Source organism: Scomber scombrus, chromosome 15, assembly GCF_963691925.1.
Source record: "Scomber scombrus chromosome 15, fScoSco1.1, whole genome shotgun sequence".
Taxonomy (NCBI): domain Eukaryota; kingdom Metazoa; phylum Chordata; class Actinopteri; order Scombriformes; family Scombridae; genus Scomber; species Scomber scombrus.
This window is the reverse complement of record NC_084984.1, coordinates 15,246,246-15,259,918: the sequence shown is the minus strand read 5'-3', so window position 1 is coordinate 15,259,918 and position 13,673 is coordinate 15,246,246. Positions and strand designations below refer to the sequence as shown.

Here is a 13,673-nt window from a genome sequence, read left to right as displayed (position 1 = left end):
AGCACTTCCCTTGTACTGGTGGGCCTGCAAGTTATTTAGAAAATGGGCTCACAGTGACATAAATATGCCTCCATTTGAGTTATGTTGTTCATTTATCACCATGTGATCGTATTAGAAAAGAGGAAAATAATGAATTAATAATTAACCGATCATCTGGTGACGTTCCTGCAGCTCATTAACTCAGAACCAGCCAAAACACAACTTTCTGTTCCTCTGCTGTTTGTTTGGATTGAACAACACAGCGAAAGAGCCAAGCTCATCGTTTCCCCTTGTTTCTGATCGTTATGCTGAGCTAAGATAAACATCTGCTGGCTCTAGCTTCATATTCTAAAGTAGGGGAGAACGGGGTTGGTAGTCATTCCTCATGAACTGGATCCTGAATAGTTTCTCCTTTAATGTGTAATTGAAGTCTAAAGTGTCAGGTAGGAATAGAGAGGTCTTCAGCTGATTCTGTTCAAAAGATGTGAACCGTCTAATATGTGACGACCATCCCCACTATGAGGCTGGTTGTCTCTGTTATTTTAATGGGGAAACGTCTTAGAAATTAATTTAAAATGTTTAGTTTCATTTAAATCCAACACATCTCCTGCACTAATAGAACATAAACAGGAAAAATCATTCCTATAAGAGCATTTTTTTTTAATCCTTATATAACAATATTGTGCAGTTTAACCTCTCTGGCTGCTCTGAGCATCACATCTGGAGGAGTCTGGCTCATTTTACTCTCTAAAAAGAAAGAAAGAATCAGATATATCACGCCAGAAATGTATATATGCAAACCCTGAAGAGACTGTAACATCCCTGACTGTAAGCTAATAACCACATGTTGTAGTTAAACTATCTCTCTCTCTTCATACTTTTAATGGTAGTGATTGTTTTATTATAAACTCATTGTGTAAAAGAGAAACACTAAAGAGCTGGATATAAAACACTAAATGTCCTTTCACCTCAATGTCATGTGGTTTACTAGAGAAATGGCATCTCATCCAAATTCGGAAAACTTTACCAACAGCGCCCTCTAGAGACTGAGATCTAATGAATATGTCACAACCAACCCTGTTCTCCCCTATTATAATATATAATCTTACTTAATATTTAGGGCTCTGATGGAGGTTCGACTCATATATATAAGTGTCTTGTCTTTATTGTGTGCACTGTAAAATCTTTTTTTTTCTTTAACTCATTTTATGACACCATTGTTTTTTGTTAGTTTGTTTGTTTTTTCAATACTTTTGTTTTCTGTTACTGTTTAGGTTCAAATACTTCCCCATGCCTCCCTTGAGTTTACTTAATTTAATGCATTATTCTTATGATGGGGTTGTTCTATACTGTTCATTTATTGTTTGTCTTTGTAATGCATTGATGAAAATTATAATAAAACTATAAATCTAAAGAAAATCATACTTAATATTTAATTCAATTCAATTTTTTAACATTAGCAGCTCTCTTTATATAATATAATATAATATAATATAATATAATATAATATAATATAATATAATATAATATAATATAATATAATATAATATAATACTTAAAGTACCAACCAACCCTGATCTCCCCTATTTGTCCCTGTTATGTCAACTTAATGGCTTTTAGATCTTTTCTTTCTTATTAAGAGTAAGATCAATAACACTTTAAAGTCTGAGGCCAGAGCCACAAAAACACAACTTTCTGTTCCTCTGTTGTTTGTGTGGATTTAACATTTAGATATAACATGTTAAAAAATGTCATTTCCCCTTGTTTCCAACCTAAATGCTGAGCTAAGATAAACTTCTCCTAAATCTAGCTTCATGTTTAGAGTAGAAACATGACAGTTGTATTTAACAGTAGAACAAAAAACAAACAAAACCAAAAGATAATCTAAAAAACATTGAAAAGCAGCCAATAAATACAATTACTAATTCAAGCACTGACATGTGTTTTACAGTGATGATGATTTAAGGTTTCTTTTAACTGGAACTGGTGACTAACGCTCATGGGTGTATGCTGACTAACACTGTAATGGGGGGGAAGGGAGAGTTAAATAGATATGAAATTACATGCATATACTTCCAATCATGTCTCAACAGTCTCTTATTTAGCTGCAGTTGATGTTTTTTCTTCAGGTATGAGTGTGAGTTGTTGTACAGCCGGGTGGTAATCAGCGCGGTTTAACGCCTGATCTGACGCCTGTCAAACCGTGAAATGAGCCGACAGCTGAAGATGTTCTGCTGCTGATAGTAGAGATGGTGCGGAGGTACCAGCAGACATCATCTGCACCGTGATGGGATTATAGAGGCAGAACCTGTTATTATCCAATATATATCTTACCCTGAGCATTACACTAAATCCTGACTACCTGTAATATAAAAAACACAATTATGAAGTCAATATTACTTCTAAAAATGTTCTTAGCCTGTCAAAGTTGATACGAAATGATGCCACACCATATACTGAAATCATACTTCACTATCAAACACTATCAATCAATCAAACTTTATTTATATAGCACCTTTCATACAGGCTAGTGTTGTTACAGTTGATAAGCTGATAATAAGACAGAACAAATTAAAAGACAAAATATTTGAGACCAATGCACACAAGAGAAAATACAAATGATTCAAATTTAATTACAAATGTTATTATTTTGACTACCATTTTATTTATTTTTTATTTATATTTCATTTTATTTATTTTATTTTATTTCATTTATTTTTATTTTTATTTTTATTTTTATTTTTATTTTTATTTTTATTTTTATTTTTATTTTTATTTTTATTTTTATTTTTATTATCTTATTTATTTTTTGTTTTCATTTTCATTTTTTATTTATTTCATTTTATTTAATTTTTATTAGTTTATTTGTATTATTTACATTTTATTTTTGGTTTATTCTTTCTTATTTTCATTTTTATTTCATCTTATTCTTTTTCTTTCTTTTCTTTTCATTTCTTTTCTTTTCTTTTCTTTTCTTTTCTTTTCTTTCTATTTTTATTATCTTTCATTTTATATAGCACTACTAGGCTTCCATACAGGGCAGTCTGGTACTATAGAGTGTTTCTAGTCGGAACTATTTTGTTAACGCGCTGGAGGAGTCGGCACAGAAACACAGCTGCTTCCGGTACCTCTGCAGCTGAAACTGTTTTTTTTTTCCTTCTTCTTTTACTTTTTATATACAGTCTATACTTTAACCTCAAAAAATGAAACCAGTGACGTCTGACACTTTAACCTCCGTGCGCTGCAGCACGTTGACAGGTTTAATTTACTGTTTTATGATCAGCAGCAGCAGCAGCAGCAGAGAAGTGATGCAAGTATGAACCATGGTGCCATTAAAGAGGAGAAAAGTGCTCTGCTCTCATACTGGGAAAACTGGGAATGTCTGCAAGTTCCCTGAACTGGTTTTATTCCTGCTGGAGAGAAAGATGGGAGCCAGTAGAAGAGCTTTCCTCTCTGAGCTGGGACAGAAGAAAGGATTTAAAGTGGAGGACAAGTTCAGGTGAATTATGTTTATATATTTACTGTTGTACAGTTAGAGGTACTTATATGTTTACTGTAGTACAGTTAGAGGTACTTATATATTTACTGTAGTACAGTTAGAGGTACTTATATATTTACTGTAGTACAGTTTGAGGTATTTATATATTTACTGTAGTACAGTTTGAGGTACTTGTACTTTACTGCAGTACAGTTTGAGGTATTTATATATTTACTGTAGTACAGTTTGAGGTATTTATATATTTACTGTAGTACAGTTTGAGGTACTTATATATGTACTATAGTACAGTTTGAGGTATTTATATATTTACTGTAGTACAGTTTGAGGTACTTATATATTTACTGTAGTACAGTTTGAGGTACTTGTACTTGACTGCAGTACAGTTTGAGGTACTTGTACTTGACTGCAGTACAGTTTGAGGTACTTGTAATACTTTAACTACATCACTCATAATACTGCAGTACTTCTATTGTAATACTTCCAGTCTCTCTAACTTGAGGATTTGATGCTTTTCTTTGTCTTACATGATAGTAAACTAAGTATCTTTGTTATTTTAGATTGTTAATTAAAACGAAAATATTTGTTTCTTTGTTGAATTTTGGTGAATCAACAGTTTTGTCTTTCAGTAATCTTGTTAAATGTTTATTTGTATCTCTCCTCAGTGAAAGTGTCACTCATCTCATTTCTGAAAACAACTCGGGCGATGAGGTCAGAGCTTGGCTCGACTCTCAGGTCGGAGGTCGAGGCCGAACGCTTGCTCACCTGCTGGACGTCAGCTGGTACACAGAGAGCATGCGAGCCGGACTTCCTGTCGACATTCAGGACAAACATAAACTACAGGAGGTGTGTTCATGTTCAAAAGTGTGTGAGCTCAAAGCTGCAGGGACGTTTGAAGTCATTGTCTTGGGTTTTAGAATAGAGCCAAATCTGGGACATTAGTTTTCTTTATTTTAAAAGAGATTTGAAACTGAAAGTACAAGTATTGATGTTGAATTTTTACAAATGCAACAATGTTTTTGGTTTTTTGGGGGTTTTTGAATGTAATTTTGATTCATTTCTGGAATTATTTTTGAATAAATTATTTATTTTCATCCAATATTTTTCTGTTAAATGTTTCAAATCTCATCTCAACCACCTAAAAACAAATTAACCAAAATAATAAATACATAAATAAATTATTTATTAAAAATAATTTGAATGAAAATTAAAATTACATTGAAACTAAAAAACAAACAAACAGTGAGACTTTTTTTTTGTAGTTTTCAAAATTAAATATCAAAACTTGGACTTGCAATTTCAAATCTCTTTTTCAGATAAAGAAAACTAATGACCCAGATTTGCCTCAACATTTTGGGAAATTTCATACATGAAACAATTAATTAGTTAATTGAGAAAATCCTCATTAAGTTGAACCAAAATAATGTCAGCTCTGCAGACACTGAAGATGGAAAGTGATTGCAAACATAATCAATACCAGATTTATTCTTATGTTTTACACTCCTGAAGAAATGAGGAAAAGAGAAAGTATCGTAGTGTCTCTCCTTCTCTATTCTGAATTGTACATAATGTGTACAATACTGCAAGCAGAAGAAAAAGTGAAGTACTTTTACTTTTAGTCTAAAGTGTCTCTTTCTGCAGTTTAATAAACACACGTCTTGTATTCCAGCAGTGATTGTAGAGCCGTTTAATGACTGTGTGAGTTTCAGCAGCAGCAGACAGATGAAGCAGAGACTGAGACGTTCTCCGTTCCCAGTTATGCCTGTCAGAGGAGAACCACACTGGAGAACCACAACACCGTTCTCACTGTGCGTCAAACACACAGCATTACACACATTATTATATATATACATACTCCAAACAGCAGTGAGCTAACAGAGCTGCTCTCCTGTCTCAGGATGCGTTGTCCCTGCTGGCTGAAAACGCAGAGCTCAGCGAGGAGGAGGGGCGAGGAGTCGCGTTTCGACGAGCCGCCGCCGTGTTGAAGTGTCTCCCTAAAGTGGTGATGGACATGACGCAGCTCAGAGGGCTGCCTTGCCTCGGAGAACACTCACTGAGCGTCATCAAGGTCTGTTTTTTAAAGTGGATTTATCTCATGTTAATTTTCATTTAAATGCATTTAAATTATAGTGAATCAACTTTTATTTAACTTTTGTTCCTGCAGGACGTTTTGGAGAACGGAGCATCCAGCGAGGTCGAAGCTACAAAGAACTCTGAGCGATATAAAGCTCTGAAGGTGATTTTCTACTCAAAATTAACACACATATATCGGGGTTGAGATCAGCCAAGAAATCATAACAAAAATCTGATAATTGAAGCGATAAAAAAGAAAATATTTGTACATTTTTTTCAGACATTTATCAAAAAATGTTGCCTTTTTTCCTGTGAAATGCTGCTTAAATTAACCTCATCAGGACTCTAAATATCACTCTAAACAATCTGATCATCTCTGAATTTATTAAGTAAAGATTGCAACTAAAGGTTATTTTCATTATCAATTAATCTGCTTATTTATTTCCTCCATTAATTGATTAGTTGTTTGGTCCATTATTAAAAAGTTGAACATAGTTTCCCGAAGACCAAGATAACATCTTAAAATGTCGTCTTCTGTCCCGTCCAACAGTCCACAACTCCAACATATTCAGTTTATTGTCATAGAGGAAGAAAACAAATAAAAAATTTATATTTAAGAAGCTGGAAGGAAGGAAGGAAGGAAGGAAGGTTTAGAAACTACTTTTACAAAAGGCAGCTGAGAGACTTAGTAGGCTCTTATCTGTGACACATCCACAAAATCATACTGAAGTCCAGATGACATTTTTACTGCAGTTTATTTGAATAAAAAAATCAAAAAGGACTGACAAGCAGCTGTTCCACAAACATATAAAACCCTGATGTGATCTGACTGTGAGAATAAAGTGATGAAAGACGATGGTGATAATGATGACAATGGTGACGGTCAACAGAAAATATCGGAACTCTACTAACTCCCGTTGTCCAAATCTCCCGCCGCCACCCAAATGAACAGGTAAAATAAGGGGAAACCACACCCATGTGTCAATCAATGCATGTGACGAAATACGTGCAGCCCAAGCAAATATAAACATAGACAAAACATATTTTGGCTCCTACAGAAGGAAGGAAGGAAAAGAAGGAAGAGATGAGAGGAAAGAAGGAGGGAAGAAAAGGAAGACAGGAAGGAAAGTGGACCAGATTGGACCACTCGGAGGGCTGGTTCTGGCCCACGGGCCGCATGTTTGACATCCCTGCACTAGAGCATCAAATGTGGATTCATCCGCCATTTAAAATAGACACCAACACATTTTAAGTAACATTTGCTTAAAACTGCAGCAACCAGCAGTTTAAGTTTAATTATTGAGCCTTTTTATAAAATCGCGAACAAACTGTTATAACTAAACTTACAGTAGAGTCTCTGTTGTTGTCTTTTAAATGTGTCTTCAAGCTTGTGTTGTTTTTCTGTATTTCAGATTTTAACAGGTATTTTTGGAGTCGGAGCAAAGACGGCTGATCGCTGGTTCAGAGACGGGATTCAAACTCTGCACCAGCTACGAGACTCAGGACAGACGCTCAACAGGGCGCAACAAGCAGGTGTGTGTGTGTGTGTGTGTGTGTGTGTGTGTGTGTGTGTGTGTGTGTGTGTGTGTGTGTGTGTGTGTGTGTGTGTGTGTGTGTGTGTGTGTGTGTGTGTGTGTGTGTGTGTGTGTGTGTGTGTGTAAATAAAGTGTGTTTTATCTACTTTCTACATTATAAACCCTTTTGGTCTCTCAGGTCTCGACCACTACGATGACATCAACCAGTCGGTCACTAAAGCAGAAGCCGACATCATCAGTGAGATTGTAGAGAAAGCCGTCGTCGCTGTGCTACCAGGAGCTCAGATTACTCTGACCGGAGGATTCAGAAGGTAAACAAGAGGAAATGCTTTATGTTAAATAAACTCTAAATTACTCTAAACTGGTCAAAAAGACAAGATCGAAATGAATCTTGATGTTAAAGCAGCACCTGACTCTGCTTCCTCTACTGGAGACAAAATACTGAGGTGAATGTACATCTGACAGCTTCAATCAATCAATCTATCTATCTATCTATCAGACAAACCTTGTATTTATATAGCAGCTTTCATTCAGGTTAATGTAGTTCAAAGTGCTTCATAATTTGATTGACAAGCTGATAATAAGACCAACATAAAAAAAGGAATATAAATATATAAATATACTCCTTTTCCTATATATTCCTATATATATATATATTCCTATATATATATATATATATATTCCTATATATATATATATATATATATATATATATATATATATATATATATATATATACACACACACACACATAAAATAAAGAACATCTATACAATAAACATAAGTCAGTAAATCAAGTCAAACCTTTATTTAAACAAAATGAAATCACAAAGAAAAGGAACAAAAATGATAAGGGTACAAATTAAAAAGATAAAGTTTAGACCAATGCATGCAAGAGAAAACAAGAAAGATAAAAATAAAATAATAATTTCACCAGGAAGCTAGCTTTTATTAAACGTTTTCTCTTTTGTTTAATTTTCACTCTTGTTTTGTCTTTTTAATTTATTTTGACCTACTTTTTAACTTTACCTTTTAATAAATGTTTTTATTTTATCCTCTCTTATTTTTATATATTTATTTTTTCATATTTATTTTCCAGTATTTTTCATTTTCTCTCATGTGCATTGGTCTAAATTTTTTAATTAATAAATACAGTAGATTCCCTGTTGTCTTTGAATGCATCTAAAGTTGTTTTATGTATTAATGCATTCAGCTTTTATACACACACAACTTCACACCTGTGCTTATGTTTTAAAAAAATAAAACGATTATAAGAAAGCTTTACGATAAAATTGAGTTTGCAAGTAATTTAAAGAACCTTTTAAAAATGGGTTAATTGAATATGAAAAATCCAGCAGTTTCTTCTCCTTCTGCAGCTGTTATTGATTTTATTATTATTTTATTTTAATGTCCGTCTCTGCAGAGGAAAGCTGACGGGACACGACGTAGACTTCCTGATAACTCACCCAGAGGAAGGCAGAGAGGAAGGACTAATGAGTAAAGTCGTCTCCTGGCTGGAGACGCAGGTGAGTCACACTCAATGATTTTTAATTTTTAACTTTTCTTTTTTTCTTTTCTTTAACAATCTGGACTCACGTTTTCTCCATTCTCACTGCATATTATTAATAAGTTTAACTCACAAATTGGCAATTACAGTCTCATATCCATCATTTATTTACATGTTAATCTTTATCAGTTATCATTCGTCTATATATTAATTTAATTAGATGTACTTTTTAAAATACATGAGCCATATTTTAGTGTAAATGTGTTGTGATCATCATCTGCCTGCAGAGAGACTGTGCTCCTTTTATTTGAATAAACATATCACATGTTTATGTGTTAATACTATGATGGTCTTTGTTTATTTAAAGAGAGCCAGGAACCTTGTGATGTGTTGTCATGGCAACCTGTTTAAAATAATCTACTAGTTTAACCCCTTACATACTGTTCAGGGTCCAAATTTCACCCATTTTGACATTTAAGAGAAGTTTAAAACATCTTTATTCACCCAATTTGTTTCATTTAATCTCCATTTTTTTACAATATCTTCATTTTTCCAACAAGCTGCTGAACCCTGATGTCTATTTGCTGACTTTGTTTTTCTCTCTCCAGGGTTTCCTGTTGTACCAGAAAACGACCAGGAACTCGTACCTGGAGGCGAAGGACGGTCCGGCTCGGCCCGCCTCCAACATGGACCGCTTCGAGAGGTGTTTGTCCATCTTCAGGCTGTCCAAGGAGAAGAAGAGAGGAGCAGAACTAACAGAGACACTCACAGAAAACCTGAAAACTCCTCCTTCATGTAGCTCCAGTCATGTCCAGCAGGGCGGCGATAGGGAGGAAGGAGGGAAACCGTGGAGAGCAGTGAGAGTCGACCTGGTTGTTTCACCAATCAGCCAGTTTGGTTTCGCTCTGCTGGGCTGGACGGGATCAAAGGTGAACTCTCGTAACTTTTAATTTATTTATGTATTTGGAAAAGCTAATGTAGATGTTCCAGAGTTAGACGATGAAATATTGAAATGAAACCATGTGAGAAGTTTAGAGGGAAAAATCACTATTTGGTGGAGCTGTTAACAACTCATAGACATCTGAAATGTGAGCTGACTACACACTGCTTTATAGGAAGATGTTAAAAAAGATAAAATAAAAAAATGTAAAGCAGGGGGGTTAAACTCTTTATTCATTAAAGGGACACAAACAGAACAATCTGATCTAATGTGGGACGGATCATTGAAAAGATGGAAGGAAGGAAGGAAAGAAGGCAAAGGAGACAGGAAGGAAATATGGAAGAAAGGGAAGAAGGACAGAAAAGAAGGAAGGAAGGATAGATAGAAGGAGGCATGAAAAGAGGGAAGGAAGGACAGACAGAAGGAAGGAAAGACAAAGAAGAAAGGGAGGAAGGACAGATGGAGGGAAGGAAGGAAGGAAAGACAGGAGGGAAGGACAGAAAAGAAGGAAGGAGGGACAGATGGAGGGAAGCAAGGAAGGAGGTAAGAAAAGAGAGAAGGAAAGACAGGAAGGAAGGACAGAAAAGAAGGAAGGAGGGACAGATGGAGGGAAGGAAGGAAGGATAGATGGAAGGAGGCAAGAAAAGAGGGATGGGAGGGTGGAAGGAAAGACAAGGAAGAAAGGAAAGACAGGAAGGAAAGATGGAAGGAAGGACAGAATAGAAGGAAGGACGGACAGACGGAGGGAAGGAAGGAAGGATAGATGGAAGGAGGCAAGAAAAGAGGCAAGGGAGGATGGAAGGAAAGACAAGGAAGGAAAGACAAGGAAGAAAGGAAGGATGGATAGATAAAGGGAAGAAAGGAAGGACAGCAAGGAAAGATGGAAGGAAGGACGGAAAAGAAGGAAGGACAGACAGACGGAGGGAAGGAAGGAAGGATAGATGGAAGGAGGCAAGAAAGGATGGAAGAAAAGAGGGAATGAAGGAAGGAAGGATGGACAGACAGATGTAGGGAAGGAAGGAAGGAAAGAAGTGTGAAGCTGTAGAGTTTGTGTTTTGGATCAGTTTATCAGACAGTAAATGTTAGAAAGCTTTTACTGACGGTTGAATGATACTGAAACTGATTCCATGTTGTCTGCAGCTGTTTGAACGAGAGCTGCGTCGCTGGGCGGGACGAGAGAAGTCGATGTCTCTGAGCAGCCACGCTCTGTTCCATAATAAACAGGTAAACATTATACAATCCATCTGTTGTTCTGATTTTAAATACAGAATGATTTTAATTCGTTTTTAATCATCACAGAGTCGATACCTGAGAGCGACAACAGAGGAGGAGATATTCTCTTATCTGGGTCTGGAGTATGTTAAACCGTCAGAGAGAAACGCTTAAAGACGCTCGTCAGGAAGCGAACGCCATCCTGAGGTTTGTTGCCTGGAGACAGAAGAGTTCAGTTAAAGCTTGAAGCCAAACAGACGACAGGTTTTAAACTGATGTGAAGCTACTTTAAAAACCTGGAAGCTCTTAACCTTTGTTGTTTTTAAACAAAAACTGACTAATAAATGAAATAAATAGACACTTAATTTAATAGAAAAATGAACTTATGAACTCAGTAAATGTTTTTTTAAAAACTGTTCCGTCTTTGTGTTTTTATTTCACCATTTAAAAAAAAAACTTAAATAAAACAGCATAATTACACCAAATGGACATTACAGTGCAGTTACTCCACAGACCAATAACTGTCTTTTTTTTTTTTCTTGTGCCAGATATTTTAAATATTTTTTGCCTGGCTTTTTTTTTCTTGTGTCGGACCTTTTTTTTTTTTTTTTTTTTTTTTTTTCTTGTGCCAGATTTTTTAATGTCTTTTGCCTGGCTTTTTTTTTTTTGCGTCTGACCTTTTTTTTTTTTCTTGTGCCGGACTTTTTTTGTTGCCTGTTTTTTTTTTTTCTTGTGCCGGACTTTTTTTGTTGCCTGTTTTTTTTTTTGTTTTTTTTTCTTGTGCCAGATTTAAAAAAAAAATTTGCCTGGCTGTTAATTCTTGTGTCGGAACTTTTTTGGCTTTTTGCCTGGCCCTAATACTCCATCGTAGTTACGCCACTGAATGCATCAGTAATCGATACTTGCTTGGGCCGGACAAACGATGATTGAGAGGTAGAGGACACGGGGGGGCAACACACTCAATTCCTCCAATCAGAAGCGAGGTAGAGTGATGACACTCACTCTGCACATGCTCAGTAGGGGTTTCTCTCTCCCTGTGGAGAAGTGCAGAAGTTTTTAACAAACAAAAAAACAGATTTTGAGCTATATGGAAGTTAGAATAGTCGCCTAAAAATAGAAATAGACTTTTGCTTTGAATGTGTATGAAGTCTGACATCTGAAAGAATTTGAACCATATACCAAAAACAACTTACTACACATATTGGACACTACAGCAGCAATATGATTTTACTTTGAGGTATGTTTATATTTGAGATACAGTGGGTTAATATGACTTGTTTTTTGGCTGGGGGCAATTGTAACACTGTGACTTCCTGCATTAAATCTAATATAGTCTTGTCTTTATTAATGAAAACATTTTAACTGCATTATGTATTAGAGCATATATATATATAGTCTCTTACATCAAAAGATGAGTGTTGTACTTCTAGAAATCTGCGAGTTATGAAGGAAAAAGTCAAATATGTTACAGTTGCCCCTGGTCTCCCCTACTTGAGTCGGACTGTGTCGCCTTGCACTCTCCATACAGAGCTTTGTGGTGTTGTTTTAAGTGATGAAACATGTTGGTCGTACTACACAACACATTGCTGTCTTGTGTGTCCTCCTTCCTTAAACCCAAAATATTTCCATATGATAGAGGAGGATTTGTTTTTCTCCACCAAATCATCGACTTTGCCTTTTTTTTCGCTGACATCTTCTCCACCGCTCCATTCAAAGTATGCAGGGTATCGTTCATATCGTTGCTTAATATTTTGCATGTTCATATCTGCATATAGATATGATAACGATATATCATTAAGGACTTAGCCCAGATCATACTAGTGGTGCTTAAAGAGACACAACATTCCCACATGAGCAGCATTTGGTGATAGCAGCAAGGAAAAACTCCTGCAAATAATCATAATAATTATAATAACAATAATAACTTAATTTATATAGCATCTTTTATACAGTAAATGCAGCTCAAAGTGCTTTACCACAATATTAATTACACATACCAAGTGCTTCATATTTTAAAAAAGGGGCTTAAAAGGAGCATAAAGCAACGTTAAAGAAGACATTTAGCTCCTAATCTAAACAGAAATTATCTGTTTAAAGTGTGACATGATTAAATCTGCCGTTATGTGAAGCCAGCCTGCAGGAGACGTTGATAAAAGACGCTGAGAGAAGAACATCATTTGATCAAATCAGACAGCTGAACAAGAGTTATCATCTGCTAAAATACATGCATTTAAGGAGCAAGGCTGTAGAAGTGCCTCCTCTCCCCTCTTCCCTCCACAGAGACACCTGTGCACCACTGACCTGTATTCTCCAACGTCCTCCCGCTGTTATCTGTGTGTTTTCTGACATGAGAAACCAAAACACACAGCTGTGCAGAGAAACCACAGTGAAAAGAACATTTCGGTGGTTTAATGCAGTTACTCAAAAACACTGAACTAAAGCACAACGTAGAGGAACTTTAATGTATGTACAATATTATGCTACTATTAAATAAGAGGCATTCATTAATCTAGTGTAATTTAGGTTGGAAACACCTTTTAAAGGACAAGTTCACAGTTTTCAAACATCAGTCAGGAGCCCAAAATGAACATTAAATGTGTTTTTCTTGCTGTAATCATTCCTCCTGTTCATACTGACCATTAGAAGATCCCTTCATAATGTTTACAATGGAAGTGATGGAGGACTAAATCCACAAAAATGTATTTAAAAGTTGATCTGAAGCTAATATGAAGCTTCAGTCGTCCAAAAGAAAGAAAAGAAAACAAAGAAAGAAATAGGAGGGGGAAAGAAAGAAAGAAATAAAAATGTGGAGAAAGATGAAGAAAGAAAGAGAAAAGGGAAAAAGCGTAAGAAAAAAGAAAGAAAAGGGAGGAAGGAAGAATGAAAGAATGCAAGAAGAGGAAGAAAGAACAAGAAAGATGAGGGAAGATA

At 35.5% G+C, this 13,673-nt stretch overlaps 1 protein-coding gene across 3 annotated transcripts; it reads left to right on the top strand.

Annotated features, from left to right (window-relative positions):
* Positions 1-3,079: 3,079 nt before the first annotated feature.
* Positions 3,080-11,158, top strand: polm (polymerase (DNA directed), mu). Of its 3 annotated transcripts, none has more exons than XM_062434529.1 (11): positions 3,080-3,478; positions 4,141-4,321; positions 5,191-5,283; positions 5,373-5,543; positions 5,640-5,711; positions 6,961-7,081; positions 7,262-7,394; positions 8,507-8,609; positions 9,199-9,519; positions 10,671-10,754; positions 10,830-11,158. In XM_062434529.1, exons 1-11 carry the CDS (start codon positions 3,303-3,305, stop codon positions 10,914-10,916), a joined length of 1,542 nt encoding a protein of 513 aa, XP_062290513.1. In that variant the 5' UTR covers positions 3,080-3,302; the 3' UTR covers positions 10,917-11,158. The 3 variants fall into 3 exon arrangements, with proteins under 3 accessions (XP_062290513.1, XP_062290512.1, XP_062290511.1); XM_062434528.1 differs by having other exon boundaries at positions 5,188-5,283; XM_062434527.1 differs by having other exon boundaries at positions 5,185-5,283.
* The last annotated feature ends 2,515 nt before the right edge of the window (positions 11,159-13,673 follow it).

Bases quoted from the DNA above. Each gene is read 5' to 3' on its own strand.
- polm (XM_062434527.1), top strand. From the start codon at position 3,303: ATGGTGCCATTAAAGAGGAGAAAAGTGCTCTGCTCTCATACTGGGAAA. The intron at 9,520-10,670 runs GTGAACTCTCGT...TGTTGTCTGCAG, and splicing joins TGGGCTGGACGGGATCAAAG to CTGTTTGAACGAGAGCTGCG. The intron at 10,755-10,829 runs GTAAACATTATA...TAATCATCACAG, and splicing joins CTCTGTTCCATAATAAACAG to AGTCGATACCTGAGAGCGAC.